At 46.6% G+C, this 18,920-nt stretch overlaps 1 protein-coding gene across 3 annotated transcripts in view; it reads left to right on the forward strand.

Annotated features, from left to right (window-relative positions):
- The window catches only part of SYNRG (synergin gamma), a 242,020-nt gene that overhangs the window by 68,619 nt on the left and 154,481 nt on the right, over positions 1–18,920 (forward strand). For all 3 annotated transcript variants that reach the window (XM_066609210.1, XM_066609193.1, XM_066609202.1), the window contains exons 3-4: positions 13,302–13,426; positions 17,814–17,944. In XM_066609210.1, coding sequence (XP_066465307.1) covers positions 13,302–13,426; positions 17,814–17,944 — 256 coding nt within the window. The remainder of the gene's footprint in view (positions 1–13,301; positions 13,427–17,813; positions 17,945–18,920) is intronic.

Consider the following 18,920-nt stretch of genomic DNA (forward strand, 5'->3'; position numbering starts at 1 on the left):
TACACGTGTGTGTGTGTGTGTGTGTGTGTACACACGTGTGTGTGTGTGTGTGTGTACACACGTGTGTGTGTGTGTGTGTGTGTACACACGTGTGTGTGTGTGTACACGTGTGTGTGTCGTGTGTGTGTGTGTACACACGTGAGTGTGTGTGTGTGTACACACGTGTGTGGTGTGTGTACACACGTGTGTGTGGTGTGTGTACACACGTGTGTGTGTGTGTGTGTGTGTGTGTGTACACACGTGTGTGTGTGTGTGTGTACACACGTGTGTGTGTGTGTACACACGTGTGTGTGTGTGTACACACGTGTGTGTGTGTGTGTGTGTACACACGTGTGTGTGTGTGTACACACGTGTGTGTGTGTGTGTGTACACACGTGTGTGTGTGTACACACGTGTGTGTGTGTGTGTGTGTACACACGTGTGTGTGTGTGTACACACGTGTGCTGTGTGTGTGTGTGTACACACGTGTGTGTGTGTGTACACACGTGTGTGTGTGTGTGTGTGTACACACGTGTGTGTGTGTGTGTGTGTGTACACACGTGTGTGGTGTGTGTGTGTGTACACACGTGTGTGTGTCGTGTGGTGTGTGTACACACGTGTGTGTGTGTGTGTGTGTGTACACACGTGTGTGTGTGTGTGTGTACACACGTGTGTGTGGTGTGTGTGTGTGTACACACGTGTGTGTGTGTGTGTCGTGTGTGTGTGTGTGTACACACGTGTGTGTGTGTGTGTGTGTGTACACACGTGTGTGTGTGTGTGTGTGTGTACACACGTGTGTGTGTGTGTGTGTGTACACACGTGTGTGTGTGTGTGTGTGTACACACGTGTCGTGTGTCGTGTGTGTGTGTACACACGTGTGTGTGTGTGTGTGTGTACACACGTGTGTGTGTGTGTGTGTGTGTGTACACACGTGTGTGTGTGTGTGTGTGTGTGTACACACGTGTGTGTGTGTGTGTGTGTGTACACACGTGTGTGTGTGTGTGTGTGTGTGTACACACGTGTGTGTGTGTGTGTACACACGTGTGTGTGTGTGTGTGTCGTGTGGTGTGTACACACGTGTGTGTGTGTGTGTACACACGTGTGTGTGTGTGTGTACACACGTGTGTGTGTGTACACACGTGTGTGTGTGTACACACGTGTGTGTGTGTGTGTACACACGTGTGTGTGTGTACACACGTGTGTGTGTGTACACACGTGTGTGTGTGTACACACGTGTGTGTGTGTACACACGTGTGTGTGTGTGTGTGTGTACACACGTGTGTGTGTGTGTGTGTACACACGTGTGTACACACGTGTGTGTGTGTACACACGTGTGTGTGATGTGTGTGTGTGTACACACGTGTGTACACTGTGTGTGTGTGTACACACGTGTGTGTGTGTGTGTGTGTACACACGTGTGTGTGTGTACACACGTGTGTGTGTGTGTGTGTGTACACACGTGTGTGTGTGTGTGTGTACACACGTGTGTGTGTGTGTGTGTACACACGTGTGTGTGTGTGTGTGTGTACACACGTGTGTGTGTGTACACACGTGTGTGTACACACGTGTGTGTGTGTGTGTACACACGTGTGTGTACACACGTGTGTGTGTGTACACACGTGTGTGTGTGTGTGTGTGTGTACACACGTGTGTGTGTTGTGTGTGTGTACACACGTGTGTGTGTGTGTGTGTGTGTACACACGTGTGTGTGTGTGTGTGTACACACGTGTGTGTGTGTGTGTGTGTGTACACACGTGTGTGTGTGTGTGTGTGTACACCGTGTGTGTGTTGTGTGTGTGTACACACGTGTGTGTCGTGTGTGTGTGTGTACACACGTGTGTGTGTGTGTGTGTGTACACACGTGTGTGTGTGTGTACACACGTGTGTGTGTGTGGTGTGTACACACGTGTGTGCGTGTGTGTGTGTACACACGTGTGTGCGTGTGTGTGTGTGTACACACGTGTGTGTGTGTGTGTGTGTGTACACACGTGTGTGTGTGTGTGTGTGTGTACACACGTGTGTGTGTGTGTGTGTGTGTACACACGTGTGTGTGTGTGTACACACGTGTGTGTGTGTGTGTGTGTGTACACACGTGTGTGTGTGTGTACACACGTTGTGTGTGTGTACACACGTGTGTGTGTGTGTGTGTGTGTACACACGTGTGTGTGTGTACACACGTGTGTGTGTGTGTGTGTGTACACACGTGTGTGTGTGTACACACGTGTGTGTGTGTGTGTGTGTACACACGTGTGTGTGTGTACACACGTGTGTGTGTGTGTGTGTGTGACACACGTGTGTGTGTGTGTACACACGTGTGTGTCGTGTGTGTGTGTGTACACACGTGTGTGTGTGTGTACACACGTGTGTGTGTGTACAGCACGTGTGTGTGTGTGTGTGTGTGTACACACGGTGTGTGTGTGTACACGTGTGTGTGTGTGTACACACGTGTGTGTGTGTACACACGTGTGTGTGTGTGTGTGTGTTACACACGTGTGTGTGTGTGTACACACGTGTGTGTGTGTGCTGTGTGTACACACGTGTGTGTGTGTGTACACACGTGTGTGTTTGTGTGTACACACGTGTGTGTGTGTGTACACACGTGTGTGTGTGTGTGTGTACACACGTGTGTGTGTGTGTACACACGTGTGTGTGTGTGTGTACACACGTGTGTGGTGTGTACACCGTGTGTGTGTGTGTACACACGTGTGTGTGTGTGTACACACGTGTGTGTGTGTGTGTGTACCACGTGTTGTGTGTGTACACACGTGTGTGTGTGTGTGTGTACACACGTGTGTGTGTGTACACACGTGTGTGTGTGTGTGTGTGTACACACGTGTGTGTGTGTACACACGTGTGTGTGTCGTGTGTGTGTGTACACACGTGTGTGTGTGTACACACGTGTGTGTGTGTGTGTGTGTACACACGTGTGTGTGTGTGTACACACGTGTGTGTGTGTGTGTGTGTGTACACACGTGTGTTGTGTGTGTACACACGTGTGTGTGTGTGTGGTGTGTGTACACACGTGTGTGTGTGTACACACGTGTGTGTGTGTGTGTGTGTACACACGTGTGTGTGTGTACACACGTGTGTGTGTGTGTGTGTGTACACACGTGTGTGTGTGTACACACGTGTGTGTGTGTGTGTGTGTACACACGTGTGTGTGTGTGCACACGTGTGTGTGTGTGTACACACGTGTGTGTCGTGTGTGTACACACGTGTGTGTCGTGTGTGTGTGTGTGTGTACACACGTGTGTGTGTGTGTGTGTGTGTACACACGTGTGTGTGTGTGTGTGTGTGTGTACACACGTTTGTGTGTGTGTACACACGTGTGTGTGTGTGTGTGTGTACACACGTGTGTGTGTGTGTGTACACACGTGTGTGTGTGTGTGTACACACGTGTGTGTGTGTGTGTGTACACACGTGTGTGTGTGTGTGTACACACGTGTGTGTGTGTGTACACACGTGTGTGTGTGTGTACACACGTGTGTGTGTGTGTGTGTGTACACACGTGTGTGTGTGTGTGTGTGTACACACGTGTGTGTGTGTGTGTGTGTGTACACACGTGTGTGTGTGTGTGTGTGTGTACACACGTGTGTGTGTGTGTGTACACACGTGTGTGTGTGTACACACGTGTGTGTGTGTGTGTGTGTGTGTGTGTGTGTACACACGTGTGTGTGTGTGTACACACGTGTGTGTGTGTGTACACACGTGTGTGTGTGTGTGTACACACGTGTGTGTGTGTATGTACACACGTGTGTGTTGTGTGTGTATGTACACACGTGTGTGTGTGTGTGTACACACGTGTGTGTGTGTGTGTACACACGTGTGTGTGTGTGTACACACGTGTGTGTGTGTGTGTACACACGTGTGTGTGTGTGTGTACACACGTGTGTGTGTGTGTGTACACACGTGTGTGTGTGTGTGTACACACGTGTGTGTGTGTGTGTGTACACACGTGTTGTGTGTGTGTGTACACACGTGTGTGTGTGTGTGTACACACGTGTGTGCTGTGTGTGTGTACACACGTGTGTGTGTGTGTGTACACACGTGTGTGTGTGTGTACACACGTGTGTGTGTGTGTGTACACACGTGTGTGTGTGTGTGTGTACACACGTGTGTGTGTGTGTACACACGTGTGTGTGTGTGTGTGTGTACACACGTGTGTGTGTGTGTGTACACACGTGTGGTTGTGTGTGTGTGTACACACGTGTGTGTGTGTACACACGTGTGTGTGTGTGTGTACACACGTGTGTGTGTGTACACACGTGTGTGTGTGTGTGTGTGTGTGTACACACGTGTGTGTGTGTACCACGTGTGTGTGTGTGTACACACGTGTGTGTGTGTGTGTACACACGTGTGTGTGTGTGTGTACACACGTGTGTGTGTGTACACACGTGTGTGTGTGTGTGTACACACGTGTGTGTGTGTGTGTACACACGTGTGTGTGTGTGTACACACGTGTGTGTTGTGTGTGTACACACGTGTGTGTGTGTGTGTACACACGTGTGTGTGTGTGTGTACACACGTGTGTGTGTGTGTACACACGTGTGTGTGTGTGTACACGTGTGTGTGTGTGTACACACGTGTGTGTGTGTGTACACACGTGTGTGTGTGTGTGTGTGTACACACGTGTGTGTGTGTGTGTACACACGTGTGTGTGTGTGTGTACACACGTGTGTGTGTGTGTGTGTACACACGTGTGTGTGTGTGTGTGTACACACGTGTGTGTGTGTGTGTACACACGTGTGTGTGTGTGTGTACACACGTGTGTGTGTGTGTGTGTACACACGTGTGTGTGTTGTGTGTGTACACACGTGTGTGTGTGTGTGTACACACGTGTGTGTGTGTGTACACACGTGTGTGTGTGTGTGTACACGTGTGTGTGTGTGTGTACACACGTGTGTGTGTGTGTACACACGTGTGTGTGTGTGTGTACACACGTGTGTGTGTGTGTGTGTACACACGTGTGTGTGGTGTGTGTACACACGTGTGTGTGTGTGTGTACACACGTGTGTGTGTGTGTGTACACACGTGTGTGTGTGTGTGTACACACGTGTGTGTGTGTGTGTGTACACACGTGTGTGTGTGTGTACACACGTGTGTGTTGTGTGTGTGTACACACGTTGTGTGTGTGGTGTGTACACACTGTGTGTGTGTGTACACACGTGTGTGTGTGTACACACGTGTGTGTGTGTGTACACACGTGTGTGTGTGTACACACGTGTGTGTGTGTGTGTACACACGTGTGTGTGTGTGTGTACACACACGTGTGTGTGTGTGTACACGTGTGTGTGTGTGTTGTACACACGTGTGTGTGTGTGTGTGTACACACGTGTGTGTGTGTGTGTACACACGTGTGTGTGTGTGTGTGTACACACGTGTGTGTACACACGTGTGTGTGTGTGTGTGTGTACACACGTGTGTGTGTGTACACACGTGTGTGTGTGTGTGTACACACGTGTGTGTGTGTGTGTACACACGTGTGTGTGTGTGTGTACACACGTGTGTGTGTGTGTGTACACACGTGTGTGTGTGTGTGTACACACGTGTGTGTGTGTGTGTACACACGTGTGTGTGTGTGTGTACACACGTGTGTGTGTGTGTACACACGTGTGTGTGTGTGTGTGTACACACGTGTGTGTGTGTGTGTACACACGTGTGTGTGTGTGTGTGTACACACGTGTGTGTGTGTGTGTACACACGTGTGTGTGTGTGTGTGTACACACGTGTGTGTGTGTGTGTGTACACACGTGTGTGTGTGTGTGTGTACACACGTGTGTGTGTGTGTGTGTACACACGTGTGTGTGTGTGTGTGTACACACGTGTGTGTGTGTGTGTGTACACACGTGTGTGTGTGTGTGTGTGTACACACGTGTGTGTGTGTGTACACACGTGTGTGTGTGTGTGTACACACGTGTGTGTGTGTGTACACACGTGTGTGTGTGTGTGTACACACGTGTGTGTGTGTGTGTGTACACACGTGTGTGTGTGTGTGTACACACGTGTGTGTGTGTGTGTACACACGTGTGTGTGTGTGTGTACACACGTGTGTGTGTGTGTGTACACACGTGTGTGTCGTGTGTGTGTACACCGTGTGTGTGTGTGTACACACGTGTGTGTGTGTGTACACACGTGTGTGTCGTGTGTGTGTACACACGTGTGTGTGTGTGTGTGTACACACGTGTGTGTGTGTGTGTGTACACACGTGTGTGTGTGTACACACGTGTGTGTGTGTGTGTACACACGTGTGTGTGTACACACGTGTGTGTGTGTGTGTACACACGTGTGTGTGTGTGTGTGTACACACGTGTGTGTCACGTGTGTGTGTGTGTACACACGTGTGTGTACACGTGTGGTGTGTGTGTGTGTGTACACCGTGTGTACGTGTGTGGTGTGTACACGTGTGTGTACGTGTGTGTGTGGTACACACGTGTGTGTACACGTGTGTGTGTGTGTACACACGTGTGTGTACACGTGTGTGTGTGTGTACACACGTGTGTGTACCGTGTGTGTGTGTGTACACACGTGTGTGTACACGTGTGTGTGTGTGTGTACACACGTGTGTGTACACACGTGTGTGTGTGTGTACACACGTGTGTGTGTGTGTACACGCGTGTGTGTGTGTGTGTGTACACGCGTGTGTGTGTGTGTGTACACAGCGTGTGTGTGTGTGTGTACACGCGTGTGTGTGTGTGTACCCGTGTGTGTGTGTGTACACGCGTGGTGTGTGTGTGTGTACACAGCGTGTGTGTGTGTGTGTACACGCGTGTGTGTGTACACGCGTGTGTGTGTGTGTACACGCGTGTGTGTGTGTGTGTACACGCGTGTGTGTGTGTGTGTACACAGCGTGTGTGTGTGTGTGTACACGCGTGTGTGTGTGTGTGTACACAGCGTGTGTGTGTGTGTGTACACGACGTGTGTGTGTGTGGTACACGCTGTGTGTGTGTGTGTACACGCGTGTGTGTGTGTGTACACGCGTGTGTGTGTGTGTGTACACACGTGTGTGTGTGTGTGTACACCGGTGTGTGTGTACACACGTGTGTGTGTGTGCGGTGTACACAGCGTGTGTGTGTACACACGTGTGTGTGTGTGTGTGTACACACGTGTGTGTGTACACCGTGTGTGTGTACACACGTGTGTGTGTACACACGTGTGTGTGTGTGTGTGTACACACGTGTGTGTGTCGTGTGTGTGTACACACGTGTGTGTGTGTGTGTACACACGTGTGTGTGTGTGTGTGTGTACACACGTGTGGTGTGTGTGTGTGTACACACGTGTGTGTGTGTGTGTGTGTACACACGTGTGTGTGTGTGTGTGTGTACACACGTGTGTGTGTGTGTGTGTACACACGTGTGTGTGTGTGTGTACACACGTGTGTGTGTGTGTGTGTACACACGTGTGTGTGTGTGGTGTACACACGTGTGTGTGTGTGTGTACACACGTGTGTGTGTGGTGTTGTACACACGTGTGTGTGTGTGTGTGTACACACGTGTGTGTGTGTGTACACACGTGTGTGTGTGTGTACACACGTGTGTGTGTGTGTGTGTACACACGTGTGTGTGTGTGTGTGTTGTGTACACACGTGTGTGTGTGTGTGTACACACGTGTGTGTGTGTGTGTACACACGTGTGTGTGTGTGTGTACACACGTGTGTGTGTGTGTGTGTGTACACACGTGTGTGTGTGTGTGTGTACACACGTGTGTGTGTGTGTGTGTGTGTACACACGTGTGTGTGTGTGTGTGTGTGTACACACGTGTGTGTGTGTGTGTGTACACACGTGTGTGTGTGTGTGTGTACACACGTGTGTGTGGTGTGTGTGTACACACGTGTGTGTGTGTGTGTGTGTACACACGTGTGTGTGTGTGTACACACGTGTGTGTGTGTGTACACACGTGTGTGTGTGTGTGTACACACGTGTGTGTGTGTGTGTGTGTGTACACACGTGTGTGTGTGTGTGTACACACGTGTGTGTGTGTTGTGTACACACGTGTGTGTGTGTGTGTACACACGTGTGTGTGTGTGTACACACGTGTGTGTGTGTGTGTACACACGTGTGTGTGTGTGTGTGTACACACGTGTGTGTGTGTGTGTGTGTACACACGTGTGTGTGTGTGTGTGTACACACGTGTGTGTGTTGTGTGCTGTGTGTGTACACACGTGTGTGTGTGTGTGTTGTACACACGTGTGTGTGTGTGTGTGGTGTACACACGTGTGTGTACACACGTGTGTGTGTGTGTACACACGTGTGTGTGTGTGTACACGTGTGTGTGTGTGGTACACGTGTCGTGTGTGTGTACACACGTGTGTGTGTGTGTACACACGTGTGTGTGTGTGTACACACGTGTGTGTGTGTGTACACACGTGTGTGTGTGTGTACACACGTGTTGTGTGTGTGTACACACGTGTGTGTGTGTGTGTACACACGTGTGTGTGTGTGTGTACACACGTGTGTGTGTGTGTACACACGTGTGTGTGTGTGTGTACACACGTGTGTGTGTGTGTGTACACACGTGTGTGTGTGTGTACACACGTGTGTGTGTGTGTGTACACACGTGTGTGTGTGTGTACACACGTGTGTGTGTGGTGTACACACGTGTGTGTGTGTGTGTACACACGTGTGTGTGTGTGTGTACACACGTGTGTTGTGTGTGTGTACACACGTGTGTGTGTGTGTGTACACACACGTGTGTGTGTGTGTGTGTACACACGTGTGTGTGTGTGTGTGTACACACGTGTGTGTGTGTGTGTGTACACACGTGTGTGTCGTGTGTGTGTACACACGTGTGTGTGTGTACACACGTGTGTGTGTGTGTGTGTGTGTACACACGTGTGTGTGTGTGTACACACGTGTGTGTGTGTACACACGTGTGTGTGTGTGTGTGTGTGTACACACGTGTGTGTGTGTGTGTGTGTGTGTACACACGTGTGTACGTGTGTGTGTGTGTGTACACACGTGTGTGTGTGTGTGTACACACGTGTGTGTGTGTGTGTACACACGTGTGTGTGTGTGTGTACACACGTGTGTGTGTGTGTGTACACACGTGTGTGTGTGTGTGTACACACGTGTGTGTGTGTGTACACACGTGTGTGTGTGTGTGTGTACACACGTGTGTGTGTGTGTGTACACACGTGTGTGTGTGTGTGTACACACGTGTGTGTGTGTGTGTGTACACACGTGTGTGGTGTGTGTACACACGTGTGTGTGTGTGTGTGTACACACGTGTGTGTGTGTGTGTACACACGTGTGTGTGTGTGTGTGTACACACGTGTGTGTGTGTGTGTACACACGTGTGTGTGTGTGTGTACACACGTGTGTGTGTGTGTGTGTGTGTACACACGTGTGTGTGTGTGTGTGTGTGTGTACACACGTGTGTGTGTGTGTGTGTACACACGTGTGTGTGTGTGTGTGTGTGTGTACACACGTGTGTGTGTGTGTGTGTGTACACACGTGTGTGTGTGTGTGTGTGTGTGTGTGTACACACGTGTGTGTGTGTGTACACACGTGTGTGTGTGTGTGTGTGTGTGTGTACACACGTGTGTGTGTGTGTGTGTGTGTGTGTACACACGTGTGTGTGTGTACACACGTGTGTGTGTGTGTGTGTACACACGTGTGTGTGTGTGTACACACGTGTGTGTGTGTGTACACACGTGTGTGTGTGTACACACGTGTGTGTGTGTGTGTGTGTACACACGTGTGTGTGTGTGTACACACGTGTGTGTGTGTGTGTACACACGTGTGTGTGTGTGTACACACGTGTGTGTGTGTGTACACACGTGTGTGTGTGTGTACACACGTGTGTGTGTGTGTGTGTGTACACACGTGTGTGTGTGTGTACACACGTGTGTGTGTGTGTGTGTACACACGTGTGTGTGTGTGTGTGTACACACGTGTGTGTGTGTGTGTGTACACACGTGTGTGTGTGTGTACACACGTGTGTGTGTGTGTACACACGTGTGTGTGTGTGTACACACGTGTGTGTGTGTGTACACACGTGTGTGTGTGTGTACACACGTGTGTGTGTGTGTACACACGTGTGTGTGTGTACACACGTGTGTGTGTGTGTACACACGTGTGTGTGTGTGTACACACGTGTGTGTGTGTGTACACACGTGTGTGTGTGTGTACACACGTGTGTGTGTGTGTACACACGTGTGTGTGTGTGTACACACGTGTGTGTGTGTGTACACACGTGTGTGTGTGTGTACACACGTGTGTGTGTGTGTACACACGTGTGTGTGTGTGTACACACGTGTGTGTGTGTGTACACACGTGTGTGTGTGTGTACACACGTGTGTGTGTGTGTGTACACACGTGTGTGTGTGTGTGTACACACGTGTGTGTGTGTGTGTACACACGTGTGTGTGTGTGTACACACGTGTGTGTGTGTGTACACACGTGTGTGTGTGTGTACACACGTGTGTGTGTGTGTACACACGTGTGTGTGTGTGTGTACACACGTGTGTGTGTGTGTGTACACACGTGTGTGTGTGTGTGTGTACACACGTGTGTGTGTGTGTGTGTGTGTACACACGTGTGTGTGTGTGTGTGTGTGTGTACACACGTGTGTGTGTGTGTGTGTACACACGTGTGTGTGTGTGTGTGTACACACGTGTGTGTGTGTGTGTACACACGTGTGTGTGTGTGTGTACACACGTGTGTGTGTGTGTGTACACACGTGTGTGTGTGTGTGTACACACGTGTGTGTGTGTACACACGTGTGTGTGTGTACACACGTGTGTGTGTGTACACACGTGTGTGTGTGTACACACGTGTGTGTGTGTGTGTACACACGTGTGTGTGTACACACGTGTGTGTGTGTGTGTACACACGTGTGTGTGTGTGTGTGTGTGTACACACGTGTGTGTGTGTGTGTGTGTACACACGTGTGTGTGTGTGTGTACACACGTGTGTGTGTGTGTGTGTGTACACACGTGTGTGTGTGTGTGTGTGTACACACGTGTGTGTGTGTGTGTGTGTGTACACACGTGTGTGTGTGTGTGTGTGTGTACACACGTGTGTGTGTGTGTGTGTACACACGTGTGTGTGTGTGTGTGTACACACGTGTGTGTGTGTGTGTGTGTGTGTGTGTGTGTGTACACACGTGTGTGTGTGTGTGTGTGTGTACACACGTGTGTGTGTGTGTGTGTGTACACACGTGTGTGTGTGTGTGTGTGTGTACACACGTGTGTGTGTGTGTGTGTGTACACACGTGTGTGTGTGTGTGTGTGTGTACACACGTGTGTGTGTGTGTGTGTACACACGTGTGTGTGTGTGTGTGTGTGTGTACACACGTGTGTGTGTGTGTGTACACACGTGTGTGTGTGTGTACACACGTGTGTGTGTGTGTGTACACACGTGTGTGTGTGTGTGTGTACACACGTGTGTGTGTGTGTGTGTACACACGTGTGTGTGTGTGTGTGTACACACGTGTGTGTGTGTGTGTGTGTGTGTACACACGTGTGTGTGTGTGTGTGTACACACGTGTGTGTGTGTGTGTGTACACACGTGTGTGTGTGTGTGTGTACACACGTGTGTGTGTGTGTGTGTGTGTGTGTGTGTGTGTACACACGTGTGTGTGTGTGTGTGTACACACGTGTGTGTGTGTGTGTGTGTGTGTACACACGTGTGTGTGTGTGTGTGTGTGTGTACACACGTGTGTGTGTGTGTGTGTGTGTGTACACACGTGTGTGTGTGTGTGTGTACACACGTGTGTGTGTGTGTGTGTGTGTACACACGTGTGTGTGTGTGTGTGTGTGTACACACGTGTGTGTGTGTGTGTGTGTGTACACACGTGTGTGTGTGTGTGTGTGTGTACACACGTGTGTGTGTGTACACACGTGTGTGTGTGTGTGTACACACGTGTGTGTGTGTGTGTACACACGTGTGTGTGTGTGTGTGTGTGTACACACGTGTGTGTGTGTGTGTACACACGTGTGTGTGTGTGTGTGTGTGTACACACGTGTGTGTGTGTACACACGTGTGTGTGTGTGTGTGTGTACACACGTGTGTGTGTACACACGTGTGTGTGTGTACACACGTGTGTGTGTGTGTGTGTGTACACACGTGTGTGTGTGTGTGTACACACGTGTGTGTGTGTGTGTGTGTGTACACACGTGTGTGTGTGTGTGTACACACGTGTGTGTGTGTGTGTGTGTGTGTGTACACACGTGTGTGTGTGTGTGTGTGTGTACACACGTGTGTGTGTGTGTGTGTGTGTGTACACACGTGTGTGTGTGTGTGTGTGTGTGTACACACGTGTGTGTGTGTGTGTGTGTGTGTACACACGTGTGTGTGTGTGTGTGTGTGTACACACGTGTGTGTGTGTGTGTGTGTGTACACACGTGTGTGTGTGTGTGTGTGTGTGTACACACGTGTGTGTGTGTGTGTGTGTGTACACACGTGTGTGTGTGTGTGTGTGTACACACGTGTGTGTGTGTGTGTGTGTACACACGTGTGTGTGTGTGTGTGTGTACACACGTGTGTGTGTGTGTGTGTGTACACACGTGTGTGTGTGTGTGTGTGTACACACGTGTGTGTGTGTGTGTGTGTGTGTGTGTACACACGTGTGTGTGTGTGTGTGTGTGTGTACACACGTGTGTGTGTGTGTGTGTGTGTGTGTGTACACACGTGAGTGTGTGTGTGTGTGTGTGTGTGTGTACACACGTGTGTGTGTGTGTGTGTGTGTGTACACACGTGTGTGTGTGTGTACACACGTGTGTGTGTGTGTGTGTGTGTACACACGTGTGTGTGTGTGTGTGTGTGTACACACGTGTGTGTGTGTGTGTGTACGTGTGTACACACGTGTGTGTGTGTGTGTGTGTGTGTACACACGTGTGTGTGTGTGTGTGTACGTGTACCATGTAGCAGAGTACTACATGGTACTACACAACTCAGTAGTCCTGACAGAACACATTGACCTATCACTGCTGTGGGAAGAGCCAAGCTGTGTTTGTCTTTTAGTAGTAATCAACTACTGTAAGTGTGATGTGCCACCATAAACACCGCTATTATAATGTCCTAATAATTACTAGTTTAAATGAATGGAGTGGTGCTGCACATGAGTGAACGCTGCTCCATTTAATCTCTGCATCGCCTCAAGTGAGCCCACAGTTAGGAGAAGAGGGGTTCATGGGACTCACATTCCTGAGATTAGTGAGAGTCTCAGCGATGAGACCCCTACTGATCGGAATTGTACCACCTATCCTATGGTATGATAACCCTTTAAATGTCTTAGAAATAGCTTTTCTACTGCAAGGTGTGCAAATTGTCTTTAATATTTTTTTAATTATATGATGTTAAATACTTTTTGCATTGCTTAAGGTATGATGCCAATGCAACAGCAATCAGCTCGTTTTCCTATGGTACCTGTAATGCAATCAAATACGCAAAATATGATGGCCGTTGGATACAGCTCTCAAATACCTCAAGCGGCCATGGCTATGCAGGTAATATTTATTTTTATATATATATAAATCTGTCCTCGTCCTTTTTTTTTTTTTTTTTTTTAATATGATCTATTGCTGGTCATCTTAAAGGAGATGTCCCGCGCCGAAACGGGTTTTTTTTTTTTTAAACCCCCCCCCCGTTCGGCGCGAGACAACCCCGATGCAGGGGTTAAAAAAACCACCCGCACAGCGCTTACCTGAATCCCGGCGGTCCGGTGACTTCAATACTTACCGCTGAAGATGGCCGCCGGGATCCTCTATCTTCGTGGACCGCAGCTCTTCTGTGCGGTCCACTGCCGATTCCAGCCTCCTGATTGGCTGGAATCGGCACGTGACGGGGCGGAGCTACACGGAGCTACACGGAGCCCCATAGAGAACAGCAGAAGACCCGGACTGCGCAAGCGCGGCTAATTTGGCCATCGGAGGCCAAAAATTAGTCGGCACCATGGAGACCAGGACGCTAGCAACGGAGCAGGTAAGTAAAAAACTTTTTATAACTTCTGTATGGCTCATAATTAATGCACAATGTATATTACAAAGTGCATTATTATGGCCATACAGAAGTGTATAACCCCACTTGCTGCCTCGGGACATCTCCTTTAATTTTACATGAACATAGGATATTTGTAAGCTGTGATTTCTATTTAATTCTTGCTCTCAGGTGGTTTCTGGCATTTTGCTCTTGTGATGGCCAAAGGACACTTTTAACATGTACAAACTGAAATTCCAAAATGAGAAAAAAATCTAAATAAATCTCCATACCAATATATTTTTAAAACAACTGGTACATTCTCAAATAGCTCCTCAGCACTTTGACACAAAATTGCATGAATGGGCAACCTTGCGATAGTATTTATCTTGACAGGCTGATATTTGTTTGTAGCTTTTTGAAAAACTGATAATAGAAAAAAAAAATTGAATAAAGCATACATTTGTGCTTAACAATCGCATGCAATGTCAAAATAGAACAAGGTGTATAAAGGTCACATCTACCACAATAGTCTATATCAAAAAGGCTTTTGTTTTGAAAAATGCTAAAAATAGAGGCCATGCAATATTTGCCTGTCATCCACAAATGTGTTAAAAATTAAATACAATTTAAGTTCTGTTCGTAACAACCTTCATGCAACTTTGCATCAAAATTTGGTTTTAATTAAGAATCACACATTTCTAATTTGTTACTAAGTATTCACCCCCTTGTGATGGTTCACTTGTTTTGTTGTATTACCATTTGAAGTTAGATACTCTGCAGTCCTGGGTAAACAAAGATGGCCGCACTGCTTCTCTACTTACCTGATGCACACTGTGCATTAGTATAGCTCATTAGTCTAAGACACTTTTACGTTTTGATTTGCCAGTGCTGCCCACATAAGCAGCAATGGTCAGTAGGAGCAGCATGTAGTGTTTCAGACTACCGGTGCATACTAATGTACAATGTGCATCATGTAGTCAGAGAAGTGGTTCAGTTTGCCCAGGGCTGGAGGGTGTCTAAGGGCTCTCTCACACGAGCTGCGCTTTTCTTTTGCTTTCAGAGACAGCGCTCCTGTCTCCGAAAGCAGCTTTAGCATACCCAATCATCAGACAGCGCTTCAAAACCGTGGCACTGGAAAGCGCGTGTCTGAGAGAGCAGTGTTGAATGCTGAAAAAAAACGGCTGTGTGAGAGGGGCCTAACTCCAACTTTAAAATGGATTTTTAGATGGTTTCTACAATTTTGACTTACACAATATGCCTATCATTTTAGTGCACCTTTTGCTGCAGTTACACATGCACGTCTCTTGGCATATGTCGCTATTAGGGCTTCTAGTGTTTTTTGAATGCTGCGATATCCCTGCATTTTTTTTTTAATGCAAATGTCAATGGGACTTTCGAATGTTAAAATCGCATCACACAAAAATCGCAGAAGCGCAAACTTGCGATTTTTGTGCGAAACTATTTTAACATTAGAAAATCCCATTGACATTTGCATTAAAAAAACGCAGTGATATTAGAGCGTTAAAAAAACGTTACTGGGTAGAAACCCTTAGTTTGGCACATTCAGACACTGGGATTTATGCCCATTCGTCTAGGCAAATCTGCTCTAAGTCCTTCAAGTTTGATGGGCTGTTATGGTGAAGTAGTCTTCAAATCAGGCCACAGATTCTCAATTACCAGTAGATTAAAGTTTGGGCTTTGAGAAAGTCTGCCACTTTTGCCATAAGCTGTAAGCTGCGGCAGGCAGTGTGCTCTGCCTGCACAGTCCCGCACAGAACAATGCAGGACTTTTAAAAAAAACAAAACAGAAAGATATTACTGATCTACCGGCAACCTCCCGCTTCTATTTTTAAACTCCTGCACTGCTTTGTTTACAGGTTGCCATGGAGACAATCGGCTTGTCAGTAGCCAGTCGATGGTCTCCATGGCAGGGAGAGCTGGTGCTTGACTGTCAGAGGATAGCCAGGCACCAGCTTTTAAACAGCAGAGAATGGAGAAAACCTCCGGTCTCTGCTGCTAACCCATTACATGCTGCAGTCTATGTGACTGCAGCATGTAAAGGGCTGTCCCCATCGGACCCCCGGAATGTGATCAGGGGGTCCTGATGAATCTCCTAAAGGGACAGCTATTTTAAAAAAGTAAAATAAAAAATCATAAAGTAAAAATAAAAACACCTTTCTCCCTTTACTTTGTAAAAAAATTAAAAACAAAATTACACGTGGTATCCCTGCGTCATAATGACCCAGAGAAGGAAGTTAGTACATTATTTAACCCTTTAAAGACGTGGACCCCTTTTTTCCCCCTTTTCGTTTTTTCCTCCCCCCCGTTTAAAAAATCATAACTCCTTTTATTTGTTCATCGACGTCGTTGCGTGAGGGCTTGTTTTTTGTGGAACGAGTTGTATTTTTCAATGGTGCTATTTAAAGTACCATATAATGTACTGAAAAACTTTTACAAAATTCTACGTGGAGTAAAATGAAAAAAAATGACATTCCACCATCTTTTAGTGCGTTTTGTTTCTACGGCACACAAACTGCAACAAAAATGACATGATGACTTTATGCTATGGGTCAGTATGATTACACTGATACCAAACTTGTATAGTTTTAATTTTTTTGCTGTAGTACTTGTATTTTTTTTTTTCAAAGACATTTAATTTTTTTAAATTATCTTCTGCGCGCAATAACTTTTTTATTTTTCCGTTGACATAGTTGTGCGAGGGCTCATTTTTGTAAGATGTACTGTAGTTTACGTTAGTACTAATCCAGAACACATACGACTTTTTAGACTTTTTGATCGCTTCTTATTGCATTTTTTTCTGGGAGACAGGGTGACTGAAAGTGCATTTCTGGTGGTTTTTTTTTTGTTTTTTTTCCGATGACGTTCACAGTGTGGGGTAAATAATGCACTACTTTGATCGGACATTTACGGACGCGGGGATACCAAATATGTATTTTTCTTTTATGATTTTAGATTTTTTAGTTTATATATGACAAAAGGAGGGTGATTTAAACTTTTATTACTTTTTTTTTTTTTTAAACTGTGGAAAAGTCGCAAGAAAGAAAAATACATTACAATTTGGTATTGACATAATCGTACCGGCCTGTAGAATTACTTAAATATATTATTTATACTGCTCAGAGAATGCAGTGAAAAATAAAAAAACATGCTAGAATTACAGTTTTTGTTAATCTTGCCCCTAGAAAATATGCAATAAAAAGCGATCAAAATTTTACATGTTCCTAAAAATTAGATAAATGAAGACTAGAGTTCATCCCGCAAAAAACAAGGCCTTCTAGAGCTCTGGCAATGGAAAAAAAAAATAATACGGCTCATGGAATGTGGCGACACAAAAGCAAACCTTTAAGAAAAAAATGTTTTAAATGTACAAAAATAGCAAAACATAAAAAAATTGTATAAACTTGGTATCGCCAGAATCGTGTTGACTCAGAGAATAATGTTATCATTTATTCTGCACGCTGAACGCCATAAAAATGAAATCCAAAAAACAAATGGCAGGATTTTTTTCCCCCCAATCTCCCTACAAATGTTTTCTAAGCTGTCATGAGACTTTTGGATCACAGACCTCATGGAGATAGATTAGAACTGCCTGGATATTTATACTCTATAGGCGGTAGTGAAGTTGTTAATTTTGATCTCACCAGGCTCTGTGTATAAAAATTATGAATCTGCTTATGATCACCTGTCCTCACTTCCCGTTTTGTCTACCGCAGCTGCTCACTGTCTCGCCTCTGATGTAATGTTTATAGGCTGCAGTAGTCTGTGTAGGGCAATGGCAGAGCTCCACGATTTTATTTATTTTTTTGGTCATACATTTGTATTCAATGTAAATTTCAGAAGTATGTGTTTTGCCATTTTATCCATGCAAGTAAAACAAACTTTAATTTTTGTCAGGGTGGATTACCGATAGGTCCAATGCAACCCACCACAATGACATTTGTAGGACAGACTGGATTTTTGGGAATGGGTCCTTCAGGTCCAGCCTACTCTTCTGACATGCAGAAGCAATTTGTTGAAGAGCAGCAGTGAGTATGTTTTATATACATGCACAGTACACACAAATTCTAATATACTGTTGTAATTGGAGAGGTCACAAAAAAAAATGTTAACAGAATGTAAAAAAATTTATGCTGCTGCATATAGTGCATTATTGTGGTTTGCTGTTAGGTGTATTAGAAAATACTACTTACTACTGTGTTTCAGCAGGATAGACCTGTGTTTTGCACCATTCTACATCTCTCTGTAAAGTTCAAGTAGAGGGAAGAGGGGGAATGAGACACACGTTCTTTCTCTTAGGAAACTAGCTACCAGGAAGCCAATACTGTAAAGCTTTTATGGATTATAATAGCAGCTGCACAGTGAGACATCCTACTGGAAGACTATAAAGAAACACTGTATACCTAGAGCATGCTGCATTTTGGTTAAATATTTCATGACCCTCATAAAATGGCAAAAGCCAGAATGTTATATATGTAGGCATACATTTTAAATACCTCAGTATAGACTTTCAAATCTCATCTACCACACTGCAAAAGTAAAAAAATGTTTGGTACCAGGTTAGCCAGTAGAGCAAAATGTGATTGTTCTCAGTGAGGGGCACCAAATAATTTTGTAGATATGATACCTTTTAATGACAAACAAAAAGGGATAATGTTACAGCAAGCTTTCAAACCAACTTAGGGTTCTCACTCAGGTCAACCCTAAGTAGGTTTGAAAGCTTGCTGTAAGATCCTCTCTTTTTGTTAGCCATTAACAGGTATTTTATATACAATATTACTTTTGTTTCCCTTACTGAGAAAAATTGTAATGGAATCTGATTAAGTTCAAGGTAATGACTTGCCCTTCAAAATCTACAAGTCTGGATTCGATTGAGCATCTGTGGGTTGTGCTAGAGGAAAAAGTCTGATCCATGGAGGCACCCCCGTGGCGGGATTTCCCGCGGGATTTCCGCCGCTCAAAGCCTGCATAGGAGTGCATTACAATACACACTCCTATGCAGAC

The sequence above is a fragment of the Eleutherodactylus coqui genome, chromosome 1 (genome assembly GCF_035609145.1).
Source record: "Eleutherodactylus coqui strain aEleCoq1 chromosome 1, aEleCoq1.hap1, whole genome shotgun sequence".
NCBI lineage: Eukaryota > Metazoa > Chordata > Amphibia > Anura > Eleutherodactylidae > Eleutherodactylus > Eleutherodactylus coqui.